This window comes from Phaseolus vulgaris, chromosome 3, assembly GCF_000499845.2.
Source record: "Phaseolus vulgaris cultivar G19833 chromosome 3, P. vulgaris v2.0, whole genome shotgun sequence".
In the NCBI taxonomy this organism is placed as follows: Eukaryota; Viridiplantae; Streptophyta; class Magnoliopsida; order Fabales; family Fabaceae; genus Phaseolus; species Phaseolus vulgaris.
The window spans coordinates 17,527,261-17,553,156 of record NC_023757.2 but is presented as its reverse complement, the minus strand read 5'-3'; the positions used below and the strand labels follow the sequence as shown (position 1 = coordinate 17,553,156).

General features: G+C 42.7%; 1 protein-coding gene across 4 annotated transcripts; it reads right to left on the bottom strand.

Annotated features, from left to right (window-relative positions):
- Positions 1-9,047: 9,047 nt before the first annotated feature.
- Positions 9,048-20,365, bottom strand: LOC137806820 (uncharacterized). Of its 4 annotated transcripts, none has more exons than XM_068607118.1 (14): positions 20,092-20,365; positions 19,234-19,466; positions 18,447-18,528; positions 18,225-18,328; positions 17,978-18,104; positions 17,771-17,865; positions 17,070-17,193; positions 15,731-15,811; positions 15,012-15,110; positions 14,728-14,907; positions 10,671-10,808; positions 10,523-10,591; positions 9,607-9,744; positions 9,048-9,429 (listed from the first exon to the last, which is right to left on the bottom strand). In XM_068607118.1, the coding sequence occupies exons 2-14, from the start codon at positions 19,272-19,274 to the stop codon at positions 9,208-9,210; spliced, it is 1,500 nt and encodes a 499-aa protein (XP_068463219.1). In that variant the 5' UTR covers positions 19,275-19,466; positions 20,092-20,365; the 3' UTR covers positions 9,048-9,207. The 4 variants fall into 4 exon arrangements, with proteins under 4 accessions (XP_068463219.1, XP_068463220.1, XP_068463221.1 ...); XM_068607119.1 differs by having other exon boundaries at positions 10,674-10,808; XM_068607120.1 differs by lacking the exons at positions 14,728-14,907; positions 15,012-15,110.
- Between the last annotated feature and the right edge of the window lie 5,531 nt (positions 20,366-25,896).

The window sequence follows — 25,896 nt, the reverse complement described above, 5'->3', positions numbered from 1 at the left end:
TGCTGTGACTGAGAGGGCGGTGAGTGCGGTGCTCGCCCAGGACCAAGATCAGGCTCAGAAGCCTATCTATTTTGTGAGCAAGGTGTTGCAGGGCCCAGAAACGAGGTATCAGGCCCTGGAGAAGGCTGCGCTGGCTGTGGTGTTTTCGGCGAGGAGGTTGCGCCACTACTTCCACAGCTTCACAATACTGGTGATGACTGACCTGCCCATCCAGAAGGTCTTGAAGAAGCCTGACGTTGCAGGAAGAATGGTGAAGTGGGCAGTGGAGTTGTCAGAGTTTGACATTAAATATGAGCCTCGAGGCCCGATCAAAGGGCAAATCTTTGCAGATTTTGTAGTCGAGCTCTCTTCAGAGGCGACGCGGGTTGAAGGAGACGATTTCCGTTGGGTACTCTCGGTGGACGGATCGTCAAACCAGCAGGGTAGCGGTGCTGGAGTCATATTGGAAGGACCCAACGGCGTGCTGATCGAACAATCGTTGAGATTCGCCTTCAAAGCCAGCAACAATCAAGCAGAGTATGAGGCGCTGATCGCCGGGATTCTGCTGGCTAAGGAAATGGGAGCCAGAGTGTTGATGGCTAAGAGTGACTCGCTGCTAGTCACAGGGCAAGTAACAGGCGAGTTCCAGGCTAAAGATCCACAAATGGCAGCTTACTTGGCGTATGTGCAGGAATTGAAGAGTTCCTTTGCCTCTTTTGAAGTGGTGCATGTGCCCCGAGAACAGAATGCCCGAGCTGACTTGCTTGCTAAGCTCGCCAGCTCAGGCAAGGGGGGTAGGCAGAGGACAGTGATTCAAGAAACTTTGAAGACGCCGAGGGCATTTGTAGCAGATCACCCGGTCCTTCAGATAAGCAGGTCGACGGAGAGAGCAGCGAGAAGCCATAAGTCTTTGACGCAAGAAACTCTGAGATCGCCGAGAATTAGAGCATGTCGAGGAGAGAAAGTGGACGTGATGCAGGTCTGTGCCACCCATGAGCCAGACACTTGGATAACACAGTACAAGCGGTGCCTGGCGGATGGTCTCCTCCCGCTAGACCCAACAGAAGCTAGGAAGGTAAAGAAAAATTCCAGCAAGTATACATTGATTGATGGCGATCTGTACAGGTTTGGATTCACTCACCCACTCCTGGAATGTATACACAGCGAGAAGTGCACGAGAATTATGGCAGAGCTCCACGAAGGAATATGTGGAAGTCACGTCGGGGGTCGAGCTCTGGCCGCAAGGACTCTCCGTGCAGGCTACTATTGGCCATCCATGAGAGAAGATTGCAAGAAGTATGCCCAGTGCTGCAAACAATGTCAGCAGCACGCCGATTGGCACAAGGCACCTCCCGAGGAGTTGAAGTCGATCTATAGCCCTTGGCCGTTTCATACTTGGGGAATCGACATCCTGGGACCTTTTCCACTGGCGATCAGGCAGATGAAGTACTTGGTGGTGGCGATTGAGTATTTCACCAAATGGATTGAAGCAGAACCAGTGGCCCAGATCACCGCGCACAAGATCGAAGGCTTTGTATGGAAGAACATTGTGTGCCGGTTTGGAGTGCCTAAGCGCCTGGTATCGGACAATGGGACTCAGTTTGCAAGCCACCTGTTGAAAAAGCTTTGTGAAGGGGTTGGAATTCAGCAAGTGTTTGCATCCGTCGAGCACCCTCAGACTAATGGCCAGGTGGAATCAGCTAATCGGGTGTTGCTGAGAGGTTTGAAGAGAAGGCTCGAGAAAGCCAAGGGAAGTTGGGCTGAGGAGGTGCCCCGTATAGTCTGGGCGTACCACACCACCGAGCAGTCCGGGACCCATGAGACCCCGTTTAGCTTGGTCTATGGGTGTGACGCCATGATTCCAGTGGAGATCCAGGAAAGCTCGCCGAGATTCCAGAACTTCGTAGAGGAAGACTCGAATGAAGAGAGAAGGCTGAACCTAGATCTGCTGGATGAAGTCAGGGAGGAGGCAAGGCTGAAGGCTGAGGCGGTGAAGAGAAGGGTCGAGCGAAGGTACAACTCAAAGGTGATGCCAAGGCAGTTTAGAGAAGGCGATCTGGTGATGAGGAAGGCCCACCAGTACGAGATGGAGAATAAGCTGTCACCCAAGTGGACTGGACCGTTCAGAATAACCGAGGCGCTCGGGAACGGAGCCTACCGCTTAGAGACACTGGAAGGAGGGGCGATCCCTCGTACCTGGAACGCCACACACCTGAAGTTGTACTATAGCTAAGAGCTTTGTAAGTAAAGACAAACACAAATGTTATATTGCAATGTTTCTGTTAAAACAGTTTCAAGGGGGCACTCTTTTTTCCCTAAGGAGGGTTTTTAATGAGGCCACCCAATAAAAGAAGAGTTTTCGAAGTATAAGGTGTTTTCAGATTGCATATGTGTTATTCCCAAAAGTTTCGAAGAAAGACCTTGTCATTCGTACATGATTTAAGGCACGAAAAGATATGTCGCGTGTTTTCTAAAGTTTTAAAGTCCTCATCGTTTTTCGGCGATTAGAGGCACCAGCTAAGTTTTTAAAGTCCTCATCGTTTTTCGGCGATTAGAGGTATCAGTTAAGTTTTTAAAGTCCTCATCGTTTTTCGGCGATTAGAGGCACCAGTTAAGTTTTTAAGTCCTCATCGTTTATCGGCGATCGGAGGCACCAGATGAAAGACCTCCTCGCCGTCGAGCGAGTGCAGGCGAGAAAGGTCCTCAGTGCATCCAGGGGGGAGGAGATGTACGCCCTGGGCAAGTTGAGGCACCGGATAAAGTCCTTATCGCCGTTGTGCGAACTAAGGCCCATCAAAGACCTCCTCGCCGTCGAGCGAGTGCAGGCGTGAGAAAGAAAAGGTCCTCAGTGCATCCAGGGGGGAGGAGATGTACACCCTGGGCAAGTTGAGGCACCAGACAAAGTCCTTCTCGCCGTCGAGCGAGTTAAGGCCGTTTAAAGTCCTTCTCGCCGATGAGCGAGTTCAGGCGAGTAAAAGTCCTTCTCGCCGATGAGCGAGTTCAGGCGAGTTAAAAGACCTTCTCGCTTGTGTGCGAGTATAGGCAAGATAAAATCCTTCTCGTCTTGAACGAGTTCAGGTATGGCGAAGAGGGTGGAAGAAGCTTGAAAGGTGGCTAAGGTAGGTTCGAAGAGAACGCCTAGCCAGCCAGTCTCTAGCTCTGAAGTTCAGGGAGGTAAAGGGAGATCCCAAAGGGCATTTCTGCCTCAGATAAGGAAATGACTGCCAAAGCATGAGGCTGGAAAAAGCTGGTGTTACCAAGAGGTTTTGGCGATCGGGAAAAGTTCAAGCGACGGTGAGAAGGTTGAAAGACTTGTTTGATAAAGCAGGTCAAGTGGGACGTTGTTTGGACCGGTAATTGGGTCACAGTTCGTTGCTTGGACACTTTTCTTATGATCAGGTTAGTGCCTCAAGGGTACAAGTTGCTTAAAGCGATCATTGCTTAAGTTTGAATCGGCTCGAAGCAGTTACGCCAAAGGTCATGTTTGCAAAATCGCTAAGTTAAACGCAGCAGAGTTAAACATACAAAGAAGGTAAAAGCGCTCAAAAGAAGTCGGAAGAATATCCAAGTTTCGCTATTGAAATGAGTAACTGTTCAAAACACGTGTGCAAGAGTTTTTACAAGGTAAATACAGGTGAATTTATAAAGAAGCAGATGGGGTGGAATTGGTTGAGCCTTCGGCGGGAACGACCTTTCCATCTACTACTTCATTGTTTAATGACACCATGCTGAGGTCGAGATCAGGGAATAGGCATGCGAATTGCTCCCGAGCGGCTTCGAATCCAGCAGTCAGAATCTGGGCAGAATTTAGCTTAAGTTCTTCAAATTGTCCTTGAAGCTCTTCAACTTGTTTCTTGAGCTCCTCGTTCTGCTGTCCCAGCTCTTCGGCTTGTTTCTTGAGCTCCTTGTTCTGCTGCTCCTGCTCTCCAATCTGTTTTTGGAGTTGTTTGTTGGTCTCTTGAGCATGGAGAAGGTCGTCAGTAACCTTCTTGGATTCTGTTCGAGCTTGGGTCAACTCGGCAGCCATCTTCTCTTTTTCCTTGTTCGCCTCGGTGAGATCAGCCATGGCGTCATCCCTTGCTTTTCTACTTGCCCAAGCAGCTTCTCGCGGTCGATTGACCTTTGCTCCAGTTTTTGTACCTTATCGGCATTAGCTTGAATGTGAGCCTCCAGGTCGCTCGCCTTGGTGCGCAGAGGCACGATTCTGCTTTCAAGTTCAACTTTTTCTTGGGCAAGTTCATGGACTTTGCGGCGAAGGTCAGCAGCTTCCTTGCGCGCAAGCCTAAGCTCGGTGCTGAGGGCATCCTCTACTCGGGAATGTTCCATTTCCGCGAGCGTCAGGCTGAATGCCACCTTCTCTACCTCAACCTTCATTGTGCTGTTTTCGGTCTTGAGGTGGTAGACATCGTCTTGAAGCCGCCTGGTGGAGCTCTCCACAGCCCTCGTTATGATCGATGGGATATCCTCTGCTATGGTTTTGAGTTTGGCGGTCAGAGGTTCCCACATCCTTGTAACCTCGAGGGAAAGGTTCGCGGCTTGGAGAGGCGCCAGGGGGGCTTGCTGAGGGTTCTCGTCGCCACCTTCCTTAGCAACATTTTCAGTGGTTGTTTCCTGGCGTGGCGACGCAATCGGGGACTCGGTGATTAGGATTGGAGAGGTGTGAGCGACCTCATCCCCGATTGGAGCGATTCCTGCAGCTGAAGTGTTGGAAGGAGGGCCCCCTCCTGCTGATATATGTGGTGTGGAGGCGCTCGGGGGGTCCTCCAAGAAATTTGGCTCCGGGGCCTCAGTTGCAGGCGGCGCAGTGGCCAATGGAACTGCTTGGACTGGTGGTGAAGGGGCTGGTGGTGCTGGTGATGAGGGAGGAGGAGCGGGTGTTGACGGTGGTGTTGAAGCTGGAAGAGGGGGCGGGGCAGGTGGAGAAGATGGTGCCACCCTCTTCCTTTTCGTGACAAGGCCATCCTCTGTGACCTCGTCGTCCTCTTCCTCGTCCTCTTGGACAACTTGGGGGGCTTTCCGCTTTGGCCTCTTAAGGACCAGTTTCTTTCGTTGGGTGGGCGCCTTAGGCGGTGATCGCCCCTGGATGATGGCCTTCTCGACCGCCGAGTTGGGAACCGTCTGGGAGCCGGTCGCCAACCCGTGGTTGCGGGCGAGCGCCTTTAAATCGGCGAGCATGTTCTTACCCAACATGGTGTCTGCATGAAATGAAAGTGCATAAGTTAGCTCAAAGGAGAAAGGGGTAAGTGTACAAGACAATGAGACAGCAAAAGCAGGCATATGCAGAAAAGGTAGAACCAAAGTCTTGTGTGTGTCGCACAAGACGCCCAGAAACAATATCAGAAGCAATGTCAAGACAAAGATGTAGCGTCCTAACCTATTTAGAATTCCAACTGGTCCTCAAAGAACTCGAAGGAAATCAGGGTGGGGGTCAAGAATGTTATATGGGCATCTGCCACCCTCTTCCAGAAGAGACAAAGGTCTCTGTCCAAGGCTCCCATGCTATCAGGACTTCTGGGCCTCCTGAAGCAGCTCTTGGACTCCTTTTTCCCCTTGTCCACCCAGTACAAGGGGAAACCGTCGAGAAGGGAAGTGTCTTTGTCATTTGCGCGAACCTGAATGAACTTCCCCTTCCAATCCTTGTACGACTGCTGGAAGATGGTGAAAATGGACCTCCCAGCAATGGCGTTCAGGCTGACCCACAGGCGATCTCCTGGGTGCTTGGCCTCGAACAAGAATAAAAACACGTCCACTGACGCGGGCAACCCCAGGTGGGCGCACGTTATCTCGAAAGCTCGGACAAACGCCCAGCTGTTGGGGTGAAGCTGGGCGGCAGCGATATTGAGCTCGGTTAAGAGTTCCCTCTCAAATCGAGTGAGAGGGAACCTGAGTTTGACCTTCTTGAAGAAAGTGGTGTAGACGAAGCAGAAGGGCCCGTCGGCGCTCACTTTATCATCGGCGCACACTGGCAGAGTGGCGGGGCAAGGCAGCACCATCATTCTCTCATCGTGCTCCTTGTGGAACGATTGGTGGGCCTCGTCCCCATTGGTCAATCACAGAACCGCTCCTGCGGTGTTCACCGACGACGTTTCCTTTAAGAGGGTTGAGTTAGCCCATGGGTATAACGTCTTGAAGTCTGGCAGTGGGATGGGGGCTCCTCCAGCGTTTGGTGGAGTCGCCTGGGCCAGAGCGGTTTGAGAAGACGCAGGCCTCACAGCCTGCGAAGAGGGAGCACCACGAACTTGCGTAGAGTCGTGTGCTTGTGAAGGAGGGTTTCGCGCTGATGGAGGGGGATTCGGGGTGATCTTCGTGCGAGTCATGATAGCAACTGCAAACGAAGGAGGAAGAAAAAATAATCAGGAGGGTTACAAAGGCTGACTCGATCATGAAAGGAAGGTGAAAGACGAACGAATGTGAGTTCGTTGCGACGATCGACAAAGCCCTAAGTCACGCAGAAGGAGAAATGGAAAAACAGCCCACAGCGTATGCACCAGACAGTTACAGGATGATGCAAAACGGTGAAAATGCAAGAAAACCCAGCAGATGAAGGAAAGTAGTTACCTTTCGATGATCGGGAGAATGTTAAAGGGAGGTGGTGATCTAGAGCGTCGAGGAACGTCGAGAGCTTTCGCAGAAGGAAATAAGAGCGTATGCAAGTGTGAAGAAAGTGATGGAACAGTAGGAGCGTAAGGGGTTTAAGGGTTTTCGAAACGGTTTTGGGAAGCGCTAACGGCAGATGAAGATAGCCGTTGGTGAGAGCCACGTGTCGAACGATGCGCGAAGGGTTTGGTGGAGCGTCAGAGCAGCAGAAAGTACTATCGCTTGGAATTCTACGCCCATGCCACGTAGACCGGTGTTAACGAAGGCTTTTTCAGTCTTTTCGCTAGACAAGTCTTCGCTTAAGACTGGGGGGCTTGTGTACCGCCCTGGTGGTCGGGTGCGATGACGTGGCATCCTGCTACGGTATAGGCGTGGTGACAAGGCGCCAGGTTGACAGTTGGGAAGGAAGTCGGGAGGCACGTGTAGTCGCCGATAGTTAGGTTGGCGTGTTCCGATCTCCAGCTTACCAGAACAGGCGATCGCCAGGTTGGGGATGAAGTCGCCAGATGCAGACTTGGGCGACCAGGCAGTCGGAGATCGCCAGAACAAGCACATCGCCGAAGATGAAGGAGAAGCAGATTATGAAGGCGGCCGGCGAGACCACAGGGAAGGTGTATGAAGGCCCTACCTCGCCAGTTTCAGTAGAGATCGCACTCCTGAGTTAGCTATGCACTGGGCAGTACCATGCATAGGTAACTTAGCCAAAATGAGAGAAGAAGCAGCGCCAAGTCAGGAAGCCCCAGATGATGGCACGTGTACAGTTGGATACGAGCCACGTGTCCAAGTCTATAACTGCCAGGAGAGAGAAAACCATCAGGTATATAAGAGTTCCTAACAGATTTTCTAAGGTACGCACGTTCAGTTCATACACTTTACGCTTGCGAGTGACAGAGCTGTTTGTGAGAGAGATTTGCACGGTTCCAGTTCTTAGTATTTGGTAATACCGTCACTGACTTGAGCGTCGGAGTGCGATCGGCCGCAGCGGCGCCGTATCGTTTCTTTGCAGGTTCTTGAGATAGATCCAGAGGAGGAACGGAGGTGAGAAGCGGCGCGCACGTCGATCCTTTGACGAGGCATTCTCCAGCGCTCCGGTCAACAGGCAGGATCAAATAATTTTTTTTGGTGATGATTTTTTTAGATGAGTCTTTAGATACCATAGTTATATTTGATAAATGATAGTTTTTATAATAGCATAGAATATGTAAACAGTAGTGTCATTCATCGGACAGCATAACAAGCTCTAAATGCTGCAAGTTTCCACCACATAAATGCGTTTTACGAAGATACTATTTTTTATAACTCTCGAAAAGATACAAAAATTAATAATGTTTCTAAACAAGTATATAAACAGAGTTGGAGGTGTCTTGTCATTGGGTATTTCTTACTACACCCCTACATTTTTCTTTCTACACCCCTACATTTTATGCAATACCTGAATTATTCTTGATAATTTTGGATGATTCTAGAATAGGAAAATGTATTTCCTGAATAAAAAATCTGAAAGGTAAAAAATCATTTCTAGAATATCCTTTTTGAAACACATTTTTTTAATTTTCAAAATAATAAATCTGGAATTCATAAAATATGTTCCAAAAAGTATGTTCTAGAAATATTTCATAAAAGAGTAATCCGGAAGTATTTTTAAGTGGAGTAAAATGGTTTTTTCCAAAAATATGGAGTGCAGAAAGTCATTTTGTTGGGATGCAGGGAGAAACAGTCCTTGTCCGGCGCAATATTTCTTGTGAACACTTTTGGGCAGTTTCTTCCTGCACCCCTACATTTTTCTTCCTGCACCCCACATCCACAATATTATGCAAAGATCAAATTGTCCCTATTGTTCTTTAAAAACCCTAAAATGCATTTGAACTGTATTTATTTTTTGCATTATGGATTATGAAATCCGAAAACATTTTGGATTAGCACTTCCGGTAATATTTCAGATCCACCAATCCGTAATTCAAAATATGCATCATTCAAAAAAACATTCTGGATCCACCAATCCGTAACAGAAATATGCATTCCGTATTCAAAAATCCATAATTTAAAAAAAAAAACGTTCCAGATCCATGAATCCGTAATAGAATTAGACTTCCGGATTCAACAATCCAAAAATCAATAATTTATGCAAAAATTGCTTCCAGAACACCCTCTCATCCGGAAAAAAAAATATTCAGTTCTAGATTGCTGAATCCGTAGTACACTCCCAGATTCCTATTTCCGGTAACCACGGTGTCCTTTTTCAAATAAAATATTAAGACCAATTTCGGGATTTAGAAAATTGTGGGGTGCAGGAAGAAAAATGTAGGGGTGCAGGAAGAAGAAGCTACACTTTTGAGGCATTCATAATTATATATTTTTAGAATAGTCTTATCTGTGTGTGGGATCGGTGTAATAAGGAGCTCACCTAGGCAATTGGGAGAGCCACCTTCATAAATATCAAATAATCACAGTAGGGAAATGAAAGCCGAAGAGAAACCAATGTCTGCCAATTCCTAAAGTAACCTAAAAAAAAGTTGAATCGGGATACAAATAGTATTCTAATATTTAATGTTGAAAGAACATTAGAGTTAGAGGATGGATGGGTAATAATATAATAATATAATACAAAAGAAGAAGGGGTGAGAGGTGAGTCTAAGAGGACTTATGCCTTCGATGGTTTGATCCCTTCATAAGGCAATGCCGCAGGCGTCTGCTTAGAGCTTCCAGCTTCTCAAACCTCTCGCTCTTCGGCTTCTTCACACCGCTTTCATCTTTCTTTTTCTTATTCTTCTTGTGCTTTTTGTCATCTTCTTTTGGGTACAACGATTTTTCTTTGGTGCCACGCATAGGTGTCGCAAACACCTTCACAGTATTCTGACATTATTTATTTACAAATGAAGCATGTCAGTGGCAAGGAATAGATTATTACATTACATATACATGGAATATACATGCATATGAAGCACACAGACTGCGAAACAAGTAGTTCTGATTGAAGTAATCCATAGTACTCTCAATCACTTCCAATATCATTTCCTATGTATGTTATACCTGAGAGAGGGTATCATCAGCCCTTAAATCTGCACAAGATTCTTCATCACTGCCGCCTAAAGAAGAACATCTGCCCCAACTTTCTCTATTTGAGCTCGTATATGAACAGCAATCTTCACCCTCGCCAGTTAGGTTATCCTATCAAATTCAACCATGCCACACTTCAAAAAAAGAATGCTAAAATTATAAAATGTGGTAATAGTCTCAATATCACTTCAAGGGCCCATTAAACCAAGACTTAAGATCAATTATAATTGTTCTGAAAACCCTGTCTTTTCTCAATCAACTTGCACTTATGGAAACTTTTTGATTCACAACACTTTAATTTTGCATTTTTTTAATCATTTTGTCCGTGAATGGATTTGTTGGCACTAAAAATCTCCAAAGAGTGCTATTAGGTTTAGGACATCAAATATGAATATAATTAGTATTGGTTTCTGGGTCATAATAACTCAGGTATTATGACGTCACTGCATTGCATACTTCATCTTTGAAGTATAAGGAAATCAAATTCCTTTCAATTAATAAAAAACAATTAAATAAATTTATAATAAATAAAGAAAAATTGCCCCGAAGAAGGGGTTCTAGATAATATTTTTCAATTCAACGAAAACTAACGACTCTAAGGGTTAATTAAGCCAATGAATAGTAACTCATTGAATACTATTTGAACATTGTCAATACAACTGAGTATATGGTTGACCTAAAATTTTATTCAAAATTGTATTTTTTACAACTTTTAAAAAATTATAGTAGTACCTATATTGTAGACATTTTTTAAAATATAACATACCAAAATAACCACATAATGTCTAGACCTAAAAATGAGATACTTGTTCCAATAGAGAAACCTAGAGATAAAAAAATATCCCTGAAAGATTTTGTTAACTGCTGAGACAGTGTTTGATAAGATCACCTGCACATCCGTGGGTTCATCATGGCCAGTTTCACCATTGCCATCAGTATCTTCTCTAAAAAAGGATTCCTGCATTATAAATTTAAAAGTGATGAATGAATTAAACATCAAAAAGTTCTTTAAAGAAAAAGACATGAATAGGCCCTACTACATCAGTCACTGGTGCGACTTCCGAAAGAAGTTCTGTAACTGATTTTGTGGTGGAAATTGCTGGAAGCAGAGAAGATGAACTTGCAGCATCGGTTGATGCAGACCTCAGACTAGAGAGAATCTCATACAATAGGCTCTAGAATGAAAACAAGAGCAAATTAGTTCCTGTTCTGAAAAAAAAAATGCTCAAATAATACAAGCTCAATCATATGATATGACCATATCAATACATAACCCATAATAATTACTTATGTTAATATTTCCAAAAGGTGAAAGGATAGATAAATGTCAGAGAAAGAGAATTTTAGCCAGTTTCCAAAATTAAAAGATCCTAAACACTGAGTCCTTCATTAATAGTTCTAAAATAATCTTCATCTTGATACCACATTGTCCCATGACAAATAATTCTAAAATTATTTTTGTCCCGTGACAAAAATAAGACGGTCAATATCAGTAACAGTGTCTCAAACTTTTGTATCTACTGCGGTAAAAAAAAAAAACTTCTTTATCTACTCAGGATGTGCACCAACCTAATGACAAAATATTCAAGACTGAACAAATCCAACTAGACGACCATTGATTAGATCTAATCGAAATATCCAACAAGGTCAAACCAAACAAATCTGTGCCCACCAACACTAGTTAGGATAGTTGGCTCGTCACTTTGAATCAAATTTGAAGATGTGAACCCAAATAAATCCATATTCATTGATTGGGTTTGGTTTGGTTCAAGTTAATTGGCGACCAATATTTTTTTTTGGTAGACCACATTCCATTGAAAATAAAAATAAAAACACCAATCAATTTGTTTCCTTTTAACCAAGACAGGCATATGTGGTGAAGAAGCACCACTGTAGCAACTAATGGATTAGTTAATCAAGCAGCTCTTCACATTGCTTCTAATCATGTGTTCCATGGGAGAACAAAACAGATCAAATATCATTTCATTTGAGAAAAGTTGTTATCCAAGAGAATTGGTACTTAGTTTGTTGGATCCAATGATCAACTTGCAAGTGTGTTGACAAAATCATTGAAAGGACCTCAGATTGAATTTACGTATATTCCCTTTATCTTTATAAAGTAGACCTTGTCCTAAAACCTTTTTGAGATATCAAGGAGTGTGCATAAACTGACTCACAATACTAACTGCAGAAGAAAAATCTGGTCTAGTAGTAGTAAGATAAATAAGTTTTCCAACCAGTCTTCCATATCTTTCTAGATCAGAGAAAGATTCAGCCTATTCTGCCGTTAATTTCTGATTTGGATCCGTAGGACTATCCACTAGTTTACACTCAACCATACCAGTCTCTTTTAGGATATCTAGATCATATTTCCTTTGAGAAATAAGAACACCGCCCTTTGATTGGGCTACTTCTATTTGCAAGAAAGAATTTGAGACTTCTAAGATCCTTGGTCTGAAAATCATTGCATAAGTGTTCCTTTAGCTGAGGGATTCTAGCATCTCCTATAATGACTATATCATCAACATACACTATTAAATATACACATTTTCCTAGAGAGGTATGACGCAGAAAACTGAAGATCTACCTCACTTGCGTTCTAGCCCAAAGGTTTGAATAATGTGAATAAACTTTCCAAACCAAACACATAGAGATTGCTTTAGAGCATACAGAGGGCAACACAATTTACAAACCAGACCAGACTCCCCCTAAGGAACAAACCCAGGAGGTTGCTCTGTGTAGACCTCTTCCTTTAGATCATGTGAAGAAAAACATTTTTAATATCCAATTGATGAGGCCAAAGATGAATGGCTACTGTTCCTGCCAGAAACTCGAGCACCTTCGTGCGTATCTTCCAACGGTGGAACGCGGACCTTCGAGATTACTCCTCCTGTGAAGATTTCCTGCAACACAGAGACAAATGGCGTGCTCGCGGCCGTTTGCACTCCTACGCTCAAGTAAGTAAACGAGGCAGAAAACATCGTGCACCTCCGTATCGGAACAGGACAAACGCCGTGTTCTTGGAAGTGCGTAACTGAATTCTCTCCTATTCTCTCTCAAGTTCACAACTGCATACCGTTTGCCAAATGACAGAGTATCTGGAAAATGTACCTTATGTTGTTTCTCTTTGTGCCTTATATACCTTTGTTGGTGTTTCTGCCACGTGGCTTCCCTGACTTAAGTTCATTAGCGAGTGTACCTCACGACACTGTATTCCAGACTTAGGAGTATCCCAGTGCGTGTGGTAGCCCTGTTGGAGTGCTGGCGCGCCCAGGGGTGACTGCATGGGAGCCAACTGATGCACCCGCCTGGGAGTCCCCTGAACCACCCACGTACCCTGCATGTAGATGCTCCTCTGGGGCGTGGCCTCCTACAGGTCGTATCTGCTCCAAAGGTCATCAGCGGTGGTGCGTTTTGCCGCATTCCTATACTTCATGTGTGGGTAGACCGTGGATTGGGGCCCCTTTTTACAGATACTAAAGGTGTGGCTTCCAATCCACCTTTCTCAGCTATGTTTCCTTTCTGACAAACAGAGGCCCAAGGCCTACAGGCCTCTACCGTGCCGCCTCCTTCTATGTCGCCCCCTCCACGGTCATCTCTACCTGTGGGTATCGGGGGTGGCATCATCTGAGCCAAAGCACGCTCTTAAGACAATCGGGTTACGCCTTCAAAGTGGGCGACGCCTAAACCTGGCGACGCCCAAAGCTGGCGACACCCATACCTGGCGACGCCCAAACCTGGCAACACCCAAGGCGGTCAACATATTGACTTTTCCTCTTGGAGCCCCTGGTGGGTCCTACCACATGTTGACTTTGGTCAACGCCCGAATACGGGTCGGTACAGCTACCATTGCAAGGAAATGATGGACAATAGTCATTTTGACCACTAGAGACACAGGATCACTGTGATCGACCCACCCTAATTGAGAAAATAAAGAAAAAGTGAAAGTATATCTTGAGAGCTTGAAAAGTCTCCCTTAGGTAGTAATATATATATAATGAAAGTAGATTTGTGATACAATGATGATAAATGAAAGTAAAAACCAAGTAATCTTAGGTATAGATGGGTACTACCCAAAACAATTTTTGAATAAAGATTACTTAATTTACTCTAAAACAATTATAAGAGTCAGAAATAGAGAGAATACCATTTAAAACATCATTGTTCTACTTTTTTTAATTTTTTAAATATATGTTTAAGTTTAACACATTTCCAGTTGTTGATGGTGTCTCCCACTGATCCCATTGAAGAACTCACAAAAGAAAGCAGAAAAGCCCAAAAAATGAAAAAAAGAAAAAAACATGTTTGAACCTTTCAAATTGTGACGAAGTTCATGTCACTGCTAGGTATTGTTGAAGTGACCATAAGGAGCGATTGTCTAAGGCTGCTATGGGTTGGGTCATCAAGTGAGATAAGTGACTGTCTGCCATTTGGGGCTTGGGAAGCAAAGTCTCCGATTCACAAATGAGGAATGACACAGAATGGTCATTGCTGAGCTCAGTTTCACTCATGTAGTCACACTATTTAGTTAGTATAAAAACTAAAATATAAATATTAATAACAGAAAAAGTGTCGTTTTGGGGTCATCATGTATACAAAATGTGAATCTGACACTTTAACTAATTAACATCAAATTTGATTAGTTTTTTTTCTGGTAGGATCCAATCTAACACAAAAATCCTAAACAATTTAACTGGTTTGGTTTGGATTCTTGGGTGCATCAGGTTGGTCCGAATCAATCAATGCTAACTATGACCCACCACCACATATCTTAAACACGTTTTAGAGGTTTCGGGCAAGCTATAGACTAGCAATTTGAGTAAGGTGGCACTGAGGTTGAGAAAATGTACTACCTAATCTGTTAGGGTTGTAATTTGCATCCTTTTAATGTATCCTTTCATTAGTTCACAAGCTGCACTCTAGGCACATTGTACAAATTCGGCTATATTTCAATAGCCAATTTTAGTAAGTAGGTTGGTATTTTGATAACATTCTACAATTGAAGTGAAGAAAACACAAAATGACCAGTAGGCAACCGTGGTAGTAGGGAATGATCCGAATTTAACTGAGCATGAAATTCAAAATGCTAATTACCTCCTCCACACCAGAACCAAGTTTCAAATCCCCCAAATCATAATATTTCTCAAGCTTATGAGCTCTAGGAACATTAGGAGGGCAAAGGACGTTGTAGAAGAAAATGGAAACTGAATCATAAAAAAATTGTGGCCGAGAGGAGTTGTGATCACCATCAAATTTTATGACATTTTTATCACCCTACAGAATCAGAAACAAGGTTAGATGTTTTGGCTGCAAATTAAGAAAAGGTGCAAATTGCTTTCAGAAAAGTTTGTCCTCAAAGATTTGGAATAAAGCAATACCGCATAGGATTCAGAGATGAGATCAGAATGGTGGGGCTGAATGAATTTGTCATCACTTGCATGGCCAAATAAAACAGGAATGAATGTCTTTGGTGCAACCTGTGGGTTTAAAACACATTAATTCAGACATGGAAAGGAAATAGCTCAACTTAAAAAATTGTTTAGCCAGAAAATAAAAGCTACAACACCCAGATTCCATGGTAAAAATAAGCATGTCATGATATGAACATTCTAACATGACTAGTGTTCGAAATGTAGGATAATGGGAGACCACACACACACAAACACATATAAGCCTTGCAAGAAGAGTCATTAAATATTTTTATATTAAATTTTAAGCTATCTTTTTTTCTAAAAGTTAGATAAAATATTGAAAACTTTTATCATAGTACTAGTGACCTTGCAAGTGTCCATGCATACCAAAGTGTTTACTCAAATGTTTAACTGAGTTGATAAAAAATAGATTTTTCATTGGACAGATAGTGAAGACTAGACTGTCTGGCACATGTCATAAGGATATCAGGGAGGTGTCAATGTGGGAGTTGGTAAAACATCGAACACCTCAAACAAGAGGAGTGTCAATGCACCATTCTCATGGTTAATGAAGTTTACATAATTACATTAATAATTTTAATAATTAAAAAATGTGGAACAGCTTGAAATATGCCTTGCCATTCTTCTGAAAAGGAAAACAACAGAACTGCACAATTAATACATACCAACAAACAATTCAGGTTCATGATATCAAACTTTGCCTTCTTCTCAATAACCCGTCGCATGTACTGCACAGCCATTTTAACCTAATTGAGGCAAATCCAGCAGAATATCAGACTAAATAAACATAGTTCACAACTATAGTATTACCATATTGCTTGAATGTTTTCATGAAGAAAGTAAACCATGCAAACTAACCAATATCCCCTTACAACAATAATGGTTAAAAAAAGTTGCATGTATAGCAATCATTCCAGTCATGCATGTAGTGATATGAATCTTTAGGGTTTAGGGTTTTAAAAATTATTTGTGGTGTATGTAGTAAAATGGGACAGTGTGTTGTTAGTGGTGGAAAGATATCTTGACTAAGATAGACTCTAAATGTCTCTAATATCATATTAAGAAACTAAAATTTAACCCCAAACTAAACCCTACAAAACCAGCTTGGTAAGGTGATGTTTGCATCCATCTATATTATAATTTGACCATATCTCTAGTCAATGTAGGATCTCCAACAATATTCAGGTTAATACAAAGAAAATTTTTAATCTAAGACGCCTGCACCAAAAGTCACCTTGCATGTTGCTTAAGTAGGTCAATCAAATCAATTTGTAAATTAGAAGAGCCAGTTCAAAATTCTATCAAATTCTTCAGCCAGCTAAACACAAATTGAGGTATATAGAACCAGTAAATGAGTGGAAAAGGATGTAAAAGAAAAGCTGTATGACAATTTTTTTAGTACAAATGAAAAGCATATTTAGATTTTAAATGCAGTTATAATAATGCAGCATCTTTAAAAACTTTTTCAATCTGAACAACTTTGACAAACAACACACCGCCCCATTTTACTACATAATTTACAAATAGTTTTAAAGACCTCTAACAGATATCATGCCCAAAAGATTCATATCACTGCATGCATGACTGTTTGGACGTGATGAGGACATCCAAGCCCAGTTAAAAAATATCAACTTAACCACTGGGACAAATGATCCTTTCTTGAAATATAGGGAATTCAGAATGAGGATGAATGTTTTGGCAATTTAAGAGAGAATATATCTCTGATAGGGTTCTTCCCTGCATCTTGCAACGTTATCAAGAATTCACCAATTCTTGTGGCAATCATCCTTAGGCTTATCAAACCTTTTTGTGGCGACTCCCTCTATCCAGGTTTTCATTATTATTGTTTTTAATTGATTTCACTTCGAAACCCTAAATTCCTAATTCTACAGTTAGTTCTATCTTGGAATCATATTAGGACGGGACCAGATAGAGTCCCTTTTTTTCTCTTTTGATTGAGCATTTACTACAAAGGGAGTTGGCATCCAGAGAGAGAGAGATTACAGTGAATTTAGGAAGCCGAATTTTATAGACATCAACAAGCTCCATCATAAGATTATATAAATTTGAAAAGGCACTATCCAACACCATTCCAGCAATAGAAGGATCTTCAGCTCCATAAAGAAGACTACATCACACCAAAGCAAAAGTGAATAGTCAATGTCAATGACACAAGAAATATGTGCATAACGGTAGCTCATAATGACATTAATACAGAGTAAGGTTGGGAATGTGATATACCACAAAACCCACTAACTTGACCATCAAAATTATGAAAAATATGCATTCCAAAAAGGGGGGGTGGGCTCAACTATTTTCCTCTTTTCTGTACCAATTTCTCAAAGAGTGGCGGGTCTTGCTAACAAATGTGTTACAAACACTGGCTAAGAATTAATAGATAAAAACTTCTATTGGAAATCACAATGAAGGTACACATAAAATTTCCACTTTTGATTTCCTCACCATTGTCCTAAAGACATTTGTTACCATTCTCCTTGAATAATTAAAAAAAAAATGACTTCCCATAGGAAGGCCTCAACAGTTTTGTTCACACACACGGATATACACGGGAGAAGTATAACTTAGGTCATCAAATAATACTACAACCAACATTAAAATCATCCACCTAGGACCTTTTTTTGTACAGGTACACATAGCAACTATAAAGTATAAAAGGAGCAGAAATACTTGTAAAAATGTAATACCTAGTGACTGCACCCATTGATCGTCCCCAAAGACCTATATGAGATATTTGTTTGTTGCTCCTCAAATATGACACCACCATCTTGAGATCATCTTTCTACCACCCAAAGGAATGGACACATATTAGTAGTTTCATAAAATATGGGATAGACCAAAACTTAAGTTAATCCAGAAATTAATAAAGGAATAAGCATATAGAGATAACTTACTTCATGCCAACCAAGACTGACATAGTCTCCATCAGATAAGCCTGAACCCGAGAAGTCAAGGGTAAAAACAGTAATATTTGAAGGAAGAAGAATTACAGCAGCTTCATTGGCATCTGCCCTACATCCACTGCATAATTGTACATATGCACACATATCACAAGGGAGAATAATAGAATAGCTAAAAATTTATATTTATGATCATGCATATACAAAGCACCAAGACAAGAGCAATTTAAATAACAGATACCTGTTTCCATGACAATATATAACACAAGGAAGAGAAGTATCTTCAGGGAAAGGAGATGGGAGATAATGGCTACACTTCAAGGTATAGCCTCTAGCATTCTTGAGCTGCACAATTGGAAAACAGATAATTTAACAGTATGCAAAACAATTGGAATCATGATTTAACCAAATATAGACGATAATAATTACAAAAAACCATCAAATAAATAATGTCCATACTTGCCTCCAAATCCTGCCTTTGGTATGTTCGACTTGCAAGGGTGAATTCCTTTTCCCACAGGTACTGATCAGGATTATACTCCGCCCTGTAAATATGACAAAGTAGATACAGTTGTAACTAAATTTGCTGGAAAAGATAATAACAAGTTGAGCAATTATGGATGCACGGGCACTTTCATAGTTATTTACTGGAGTAAAGAAAAAGCTGATAAGATTTATAGTGAAGCCTGTCTAACATAGTTTTTTTGAAGATGAATGAGTGTGTGCTTGGTTTACAGGTTTCAAAACTTTCCAAGCATCTCAACGGAAAAGTATGTCTCTATCTGGATTGGACTGAACAGATATTTGAACGCTTAGAACTTTAACCTATAAACAAACATGCCGTAAATGAAATTTCAAAATCAAATAAAAAAAACTACTTGTTTAAACACAACTTATCAAGGAAAGAACCAGCATATTAAAAAGGTAAAGATGATTTTGGTGCATATCAAGTACTTTCCCCCTTAATTCTCAACAACTAAGATGACATGTCCTTGAAAATTTAATACGATTCTATATTAGTAAAAACAGGTATGGAAATTAAAGGCAGGAGATAAACATGAGAACAAAAACAAAAAAGTACAGGACACACGTAATTACAAGGGTGGGGAACAAAATAGGAACCCTCTAGTGAAGAGAAAGAGCCCTAATGAATATGACACAATTAACATTCTCTTTCCTGTAGACATCATAACGGTACCTGCTTACATGAATAGTGTCATGCCACCAACCACAGAAGGAAAAATTAATACCTGGGAGGCCGAATAACGAAATTGATGAATTGCTCAATCATCTTGTTCCTACATGTAGCTCACTGCAACTCCACCAACTCCACCTCATGACCTTACAAGTTCACCTCACTAAGAAGCTCACAGGCATATGGCCACACCATCTTCGCAACTAAAAGATCTCAAATCTCACAAATATTTTTACTCATCAATGTCAATGCCAGACTCACAAGCTAAGCTGTCAGTGCTCACTTAGACTGGTATTTGCATTTCAATAACAAAAAAATAAGCAAGAAACCCAGTGTCAGCAGTGGTAAAAAAATTCAAAAATTTAGAAAGAAGCAAGTCCCAAGGAATTATATGAACTCAAGAGAGAGGGTGAAAGAGAGAAAAGAATCTTCAGGCTCAAAAGGCTCTTCCAGATCCAAATGCCCTGAAAAGTAATGCATATCCTAAAACCAGAAAAAGGTTCGGTAACCATAAATTTTCACTCACAACCCTCCCCCGGAAAAAGAAAAGAAAAAGAAAAGTAAAGAAAAAAGCTTAGTTTAAACCCTTGTAGTTGTACCATGATTGCAGGGAAAAAACTTTATTTATCCAATGTCATAAAAAAAATCAAACTTGGATGACTGGGTACACCTCAATTCAACAGAAGGGTCCCAAATGTAAAACAAGAAAAAGTTTTTAAAATGACAAAAGTTCGTAAAGGAGAAATGTGGGTAAGATAACAGGCACGAATTCCAAGTCAGATGAGATCCCACATCCAAATTACCACGTTGAAGCCTATGGATGCAGTTCCCCTCTTACTTTCTCCACAAAAGAAACGGAGAAGCTGCAAAGAATGGGAGAAAAGCAAACAACTTTACCGGAATTAGGACTTACCACCCAAAAGCAAATGTTTGTCTGAAGAAGAAAAAGAAGAAGATGAAATAATGAAGAGGGTGGATTGAAAAAGAAGATGGTTCTTGCTTGCTGGTTGGTTTTGTGGTTTGTGAGAAGGAGAATTGAATTTGAATGGAAGAAGATGGGAAGTGAAGAAAGATGAGAGATGACTGTAAGAAAGAAGAGAAGAGCAGGAATAGCCAGCTGTCTTTCTTTCTGTTCAGTACTGTTTATTGTTCATCAAAACGTAACATTGTCCTTTTTTTCTTTTTCCTTTTATTTCTTACCCCTTCATGATCTTATAAAGCTCTAAGTGGCTAAGAAATTATAAATATTTTTATATGAAGTAATGTTAATATATTTTATTCAATGGTTTAGTTTTTTCTTTTACATATTTAATGTTTTACTGACGTCAACTAATTATCTCAACATATTTAGGGTTTTAATCTTAAATAACTAAAAGAAATGTTATTTTTCAAAAACAAATAAAAATACCATTATGAGACTTTAAAAATTTAACGTATACAAAATATAAAAATTAAAAATAACATTCATCCATAAAATTAAATGTTATATAAATTATAATATTCAATATAATATATTTCATTAAATATAAGTATTAGGCTGTAAAATCATTAAACATATGTAAGCATTAAATGATGCCACTACACCAACTTTTACCTATCATAGTGATATTTATTTAAAATATACTATACATAACTTTTAATTTCTATAGTAACATTTATTTACATAAATATCAATAAATATGATTGTAAACAAAATAAACAAAAAATTTAGTTATTATAGTTACAATTTTACATAAATATCATTATTATAAATTAGCGGGAATATAGGCACATCAGTGTCTGTATATCTGTATTTTTAATTTTTATCATTTATATATAATTATATTTAATATTAAAATTGAATAAACAATATCATTGTTCTCATCGGTTGACTCAGTCGCCGTTTACTTCAAAGGCACACAGTGGCTCCTCCTACCTACAGTGGTTCCTGTGCTCACTTATAGATGCTAGAGAACAGCTCTGTTGATACAGAGGGGGTCCTACTTGTTGATTACACTTCGACAATCAAGTCAGTACTAGACTAAGAAACAATGAGTAAGTACAATAGTTTTGATCCTGCCTGTTGACTTAGCGCAAGAGCGTTGCCTCGTCACGATCTTCCTCACCAGCTTGACACCACGTGCCCTCCAAGTCCGCTCCACAAATAGCCTCTCTGAGAACCTGAAAAAGACACAGTGGCGCCTCTGCGGCCGGTGGCGCTCCGACGCTCAAGTTAGATCCCAGAATCACTAGAGAAATAATGTGTGTAAAAACAGTGTGTAAAAAACTCCCCTCTCAATCTCCCCCTGATTCTCTTTTATGCCTCCCTCTGTATCTGCGCCTAACAGAATTCTGTTATGCCTCTCTGGCATGTGTCAGAACCCTGTTGTGCTTTTCTGTGGCAACGTACCTCCATAATCAGTAAAACGGGAGTGTCTGCGCTTGTCTGTACCTTTAGCGGTACGGAGTGCACCTTTATCTGGACCGCGCCCCTCTCAGATGATGACACGTGGAGGCATGCAACTAACCACACACATGTCACTACTCAAGGGGCTCTAGCACTTCTCTCTGTGTGCCTAGGTTATTCCCTTGCGGAGTAACTTAGCGCATTCCTTTTATCTAGGTAAATCGCATACTCTCAGGAGAACGCCAGGTGTGGCTGGTCTAGGCACACTCACCAAGCATTGCTCTCTGGCGTTGACGATTCCCCCTTCACGATGTCATGCACGTGACGGGTTGAGGGAGTCGCCAATCACTGACCGGCTCACTAGCTCCCTCATGCCCAAGGATCCGTAGAGCTGATGAGGGGTATGGTGGAGAAAGCCAGGGGAGAGTACCTAGCGCAGGTCCAAGAGACCATCAAGACTGAGATCTTGATGGGGCAAGCCATCAATGTCTTGGACTGCGAGGTGGTGGAGTTGCGGGGCAAGGCGACCCACCTGGAGGCCGAGACTTCCTCCCTGCGCAAACTGAACTCACAACTGGCGGGGGATCTCGAGTCTGCCAGGGAAACGACCACTACTGGGGAGAAGAAGCTTGAGGAGGTGGTGGGCAAACTGTCCGAGGCAAAGGGCCAATTGGAGGAAGCTGCTTCTTCCATTGCTTCCCTTACCACCGAGAAGAATGCTGCAGAGGCCTCCAAGCAAAAGCTCGAAGTGGAGAAAGCTGACCTTATGGGCGTGGGCGCCGAAGTCCTTACCGATGGGTTCGAGCTGGCCCTCGAGCAGATCAAATGCGTTCTTCCGGATCTGGACCTCTCCCAGTTCAGCATCTATCACGAAGTGGTAGATGGAAAACTCATCCCTCCTCCTTGAGTTCTTCCTCTTTTTGTAATTTTACACCTTTGCACCATTTGTTGCACTGGGAACTTGTATAAACTTTGTTGCGTAATATATACTAGTTTCGGCCACATACCTTTCTCTTCGCATCTTCTTAAGCTTTGTCTTTCTCTTTGCACACGACTAACTGTTAACTAACTTAGGTTTAGCGCGATCTGGTACTCTTTGATCTTGGCCTCTACTTGATCACGACTAGCTACTCCCTTAGCTTTATACTTAACAGTTCTTGATCCTGCCTGTTGACCGGAACGCTGGAAACTGCCTCGTCAAAGGATCGACGTGCGCACCGCTTCTCACCTCCGTTCCTCTCGGGATCTACCTCAAGAACCTGCAAAGAAACAGAGCGGCGCCGCTGCGGCTGATCGTACTCCAACGCTCAAGTCAGTGACGGTATCACCAAAAACTAAGAGAACAAGAACCGTGCAAATCCTCTCTCACAGTCAGCTCTAATTTGCAAGCGTAAAGTGTATGAACTGAACGTGCATACCTCAGAAAGTTTGTTAAGAACTCTTATATACCTGGTAGCTTTCTCTCTCCTGGCAGTTACAGACTTGGACACGTGGCTCGCATCCAACTGTACACGTGCCATCATCTGGAGGCTCCCTGACTTGGCGCTGCTTCTACTCTCGTTTTGGCTAAGTTACTTATGCATGGTACTGCCCAGTGCATAGCTAACTGAGGAGTGCGATCTCTACTGGAAATGGCGAGTTAGGGGCCTTCATACACCTTCCCTGTGGTCTCGCCGGCCGCCTTCATAATCTGCTTCTCCTTCATCTTCGGCGATGTGCTCGCTATGGCGATCTCCAATGACTAGGTCGCCTGAATCTACATCTGGCGATATCTTTAACCTGGCGATCGCCGATTCTGGTAAGCTGGAAATCGGAACACGCCAATATAACAACTGGCGACTACACGAACCCCCCGACTTCCTTCCCTTCTGCCAACCTGGCGCCTTGTCAACACGCCTATACTGTAGCAGGATGCCACGTCATCACACCCGACCACCAGGGCGGTACAGTTCTTATGCATAGCTTTGTACTAGATGACTGACTAGGCGTAGTCTGTCTGCCTCAGCTTGTTGTGTGAGAATTTGTTTGGAAAAGTACCCACCGACAACTAATCAGTCTTCGTACTTCACTTTGCTTCTCTGTCGCTCTAGCGCTAAGTGCGTAGAGGACATCGATCGTCAAAGGTGATACCTTGTTCGGCGAAACTTGCTCAACTGCGTGAACTCAGCAATACTTGAACTTGACCCTCCATGTACCGCTTTAACTCGAGCAAATTGTTTAGCCTTATAACAAACTTGGCAAACTGTTAACTCAAAGTAAACTTGAGCAACTATCAACTCTTCGGCGATGACGTTCAATGAAACTTGAGAACTTAAGGCAACAAACCTTAACATGAAATCACTTACTAGGCAGCAGGTTTTGACTCAAACTAGTATTAAAATACAGTTTACCTGATATGCCAAGTGAAGTCCCCCCTACTTCTGTCATCGCCCGGAACTCTTCTGATCTGGTACTCGCCGCACAACCCCTTCACTGTCTCAACTTTCATGCCATAAGGTTCTGGCGACGTTACCTTTCTTCTTTTCTTGACCTGATCATTGTTCCCTCATCTGGGATAGAGGCGCCTTTCTTCTCTACCTCCCTGAGTTTCAGAACAATGATCTAGTCTTACTGGGTCAACGTTGACGTTTCACTTAAAGAGGGAAAGGCACTTTCCTTCCCTTCCCACCATTTAAGGTCGCAAACACCCCTGACCTTTCAGCTCATTTTGCCTGAACTCGCTCAACGGCGAGAAGGACTTTATCTGGTGCCTCTACTTTGCCCAGGGTTTACATCCCCTCTTCCCTGGATGCACTGAGGACTTTTAATCTTGCCTCTATCTGCTGGTGCAGAGAGGTCTTTTAATCTGATCTCGCCTGCACTCGCACAAAGTCGAGGAGGACTTTATCTGGTGCCTCTACTTTGCCCAGGGGTTACATCTCCTCTTCCCTGGACGCACTGAGGGCTTTTAATCTTGCCTCTATCTGCTGGTGCAGAGAGGTCTTTTAATTTGATCTCGCCTGCACTCGCACAAAGTCGAGGATGACTTTATCTGGTGCCTCTACTTTGCCCAGGGGTTACATCTCCTCTTCCCTGGACGCACTGAGGGCTTTTAATCTTGCCTCTATCTGCTGGTGCAGAGAGGTCTTTTAATCTGATCTCGCCTGCACTCGCACAAAGTCAAGGAAGACTTTATCTGTGCCTCTACTTTGCCCAGGGGTTACATCTCCTCTTCCCTGGACGCATTGAGGGCTTTTAATCTTGCCTCTATCTGCTGGTGCAGAGAGGTCTTTTAATCTGATCTCGCCTGCACTCGCACAAAGTCGAGGAGGACTTTATCTCTTTCTCGCCTCAAGACACGCGAGGGCGTAGAGGTCTTTAATCATTGCTGGTGCCTCCGATCGCCGAAAGACGATGAGGACTTTAAAACTTTAACTGTGCCGCCGATCGTCGAAAAGCGATGGGGACTTTTAAACTTTTAACTGAGAGCATGCAATACGATTTCACTGTTGCCCTAGATCACATACGAATAATAAGGCCTTTTTCCTAAAACTCTCAAAGCCATAAGCATGCAAACATAGAAGCTTTAAACTTTGAAAAACTCTTCTTTATTGGGTGGCCTCATTAAAAACCCTCCCTAGGGAAAAAAGAGTGCCCCCTTGAAATTGTTTTAACAGAAACTATTCGAATCTCTTCATATTCGTCTTTACTTACAAGGCTTTAACTGTAATACGACTTGAGATGTGTTGCGTTCCAAGTGCGAGGAATCGCCCCTCCTTCTAACGTCTCCAAGCGGTAGGCGCCATTCCCGAGCGCCTCGGTTATTCTGAACGGTCCCGTCCACTTGGGCGATAACTTGTTCTGCATCTCATACTGATGGGCCTTCCTCATCACCAGGTCGCCGCTTCTAAACTGCCTTGACGTTACCTTAGAGTTGTACCTTCGCTCAACTCTTCTCTTTACCGCTTCGGCTTTCACTCTCGCCTCCTCCCTGACCTCATCCAGCAAATCCAGATTCTCGTGGGTTCCAGATTGCTCAGTGGTATGGTATGCCCAAACTATGCGGGGTACCTCCTCAACCCATGATCCCTTAGCTTTCTCTAATCTTCTCTTTAAACCTCTCAGCAGTACCCGATTGGCAGACTCCACTTGGCCATTCGTCTGTGGGTGCTCGACAGATTGCAAACACCTGTTGTATCCCCACCTCTTCGCATAGCTTTTTCAAGAGGTGACTTGCAAACTGAGTCCCATTGTCTGACACCAAGCGTTTAGGCACACCAAACCGGCACACTTGTTCTTCCATACAAAGCTCTCGACCTTGTGTGCGGTGATCTGGGCCACTGGCTCCGCTTC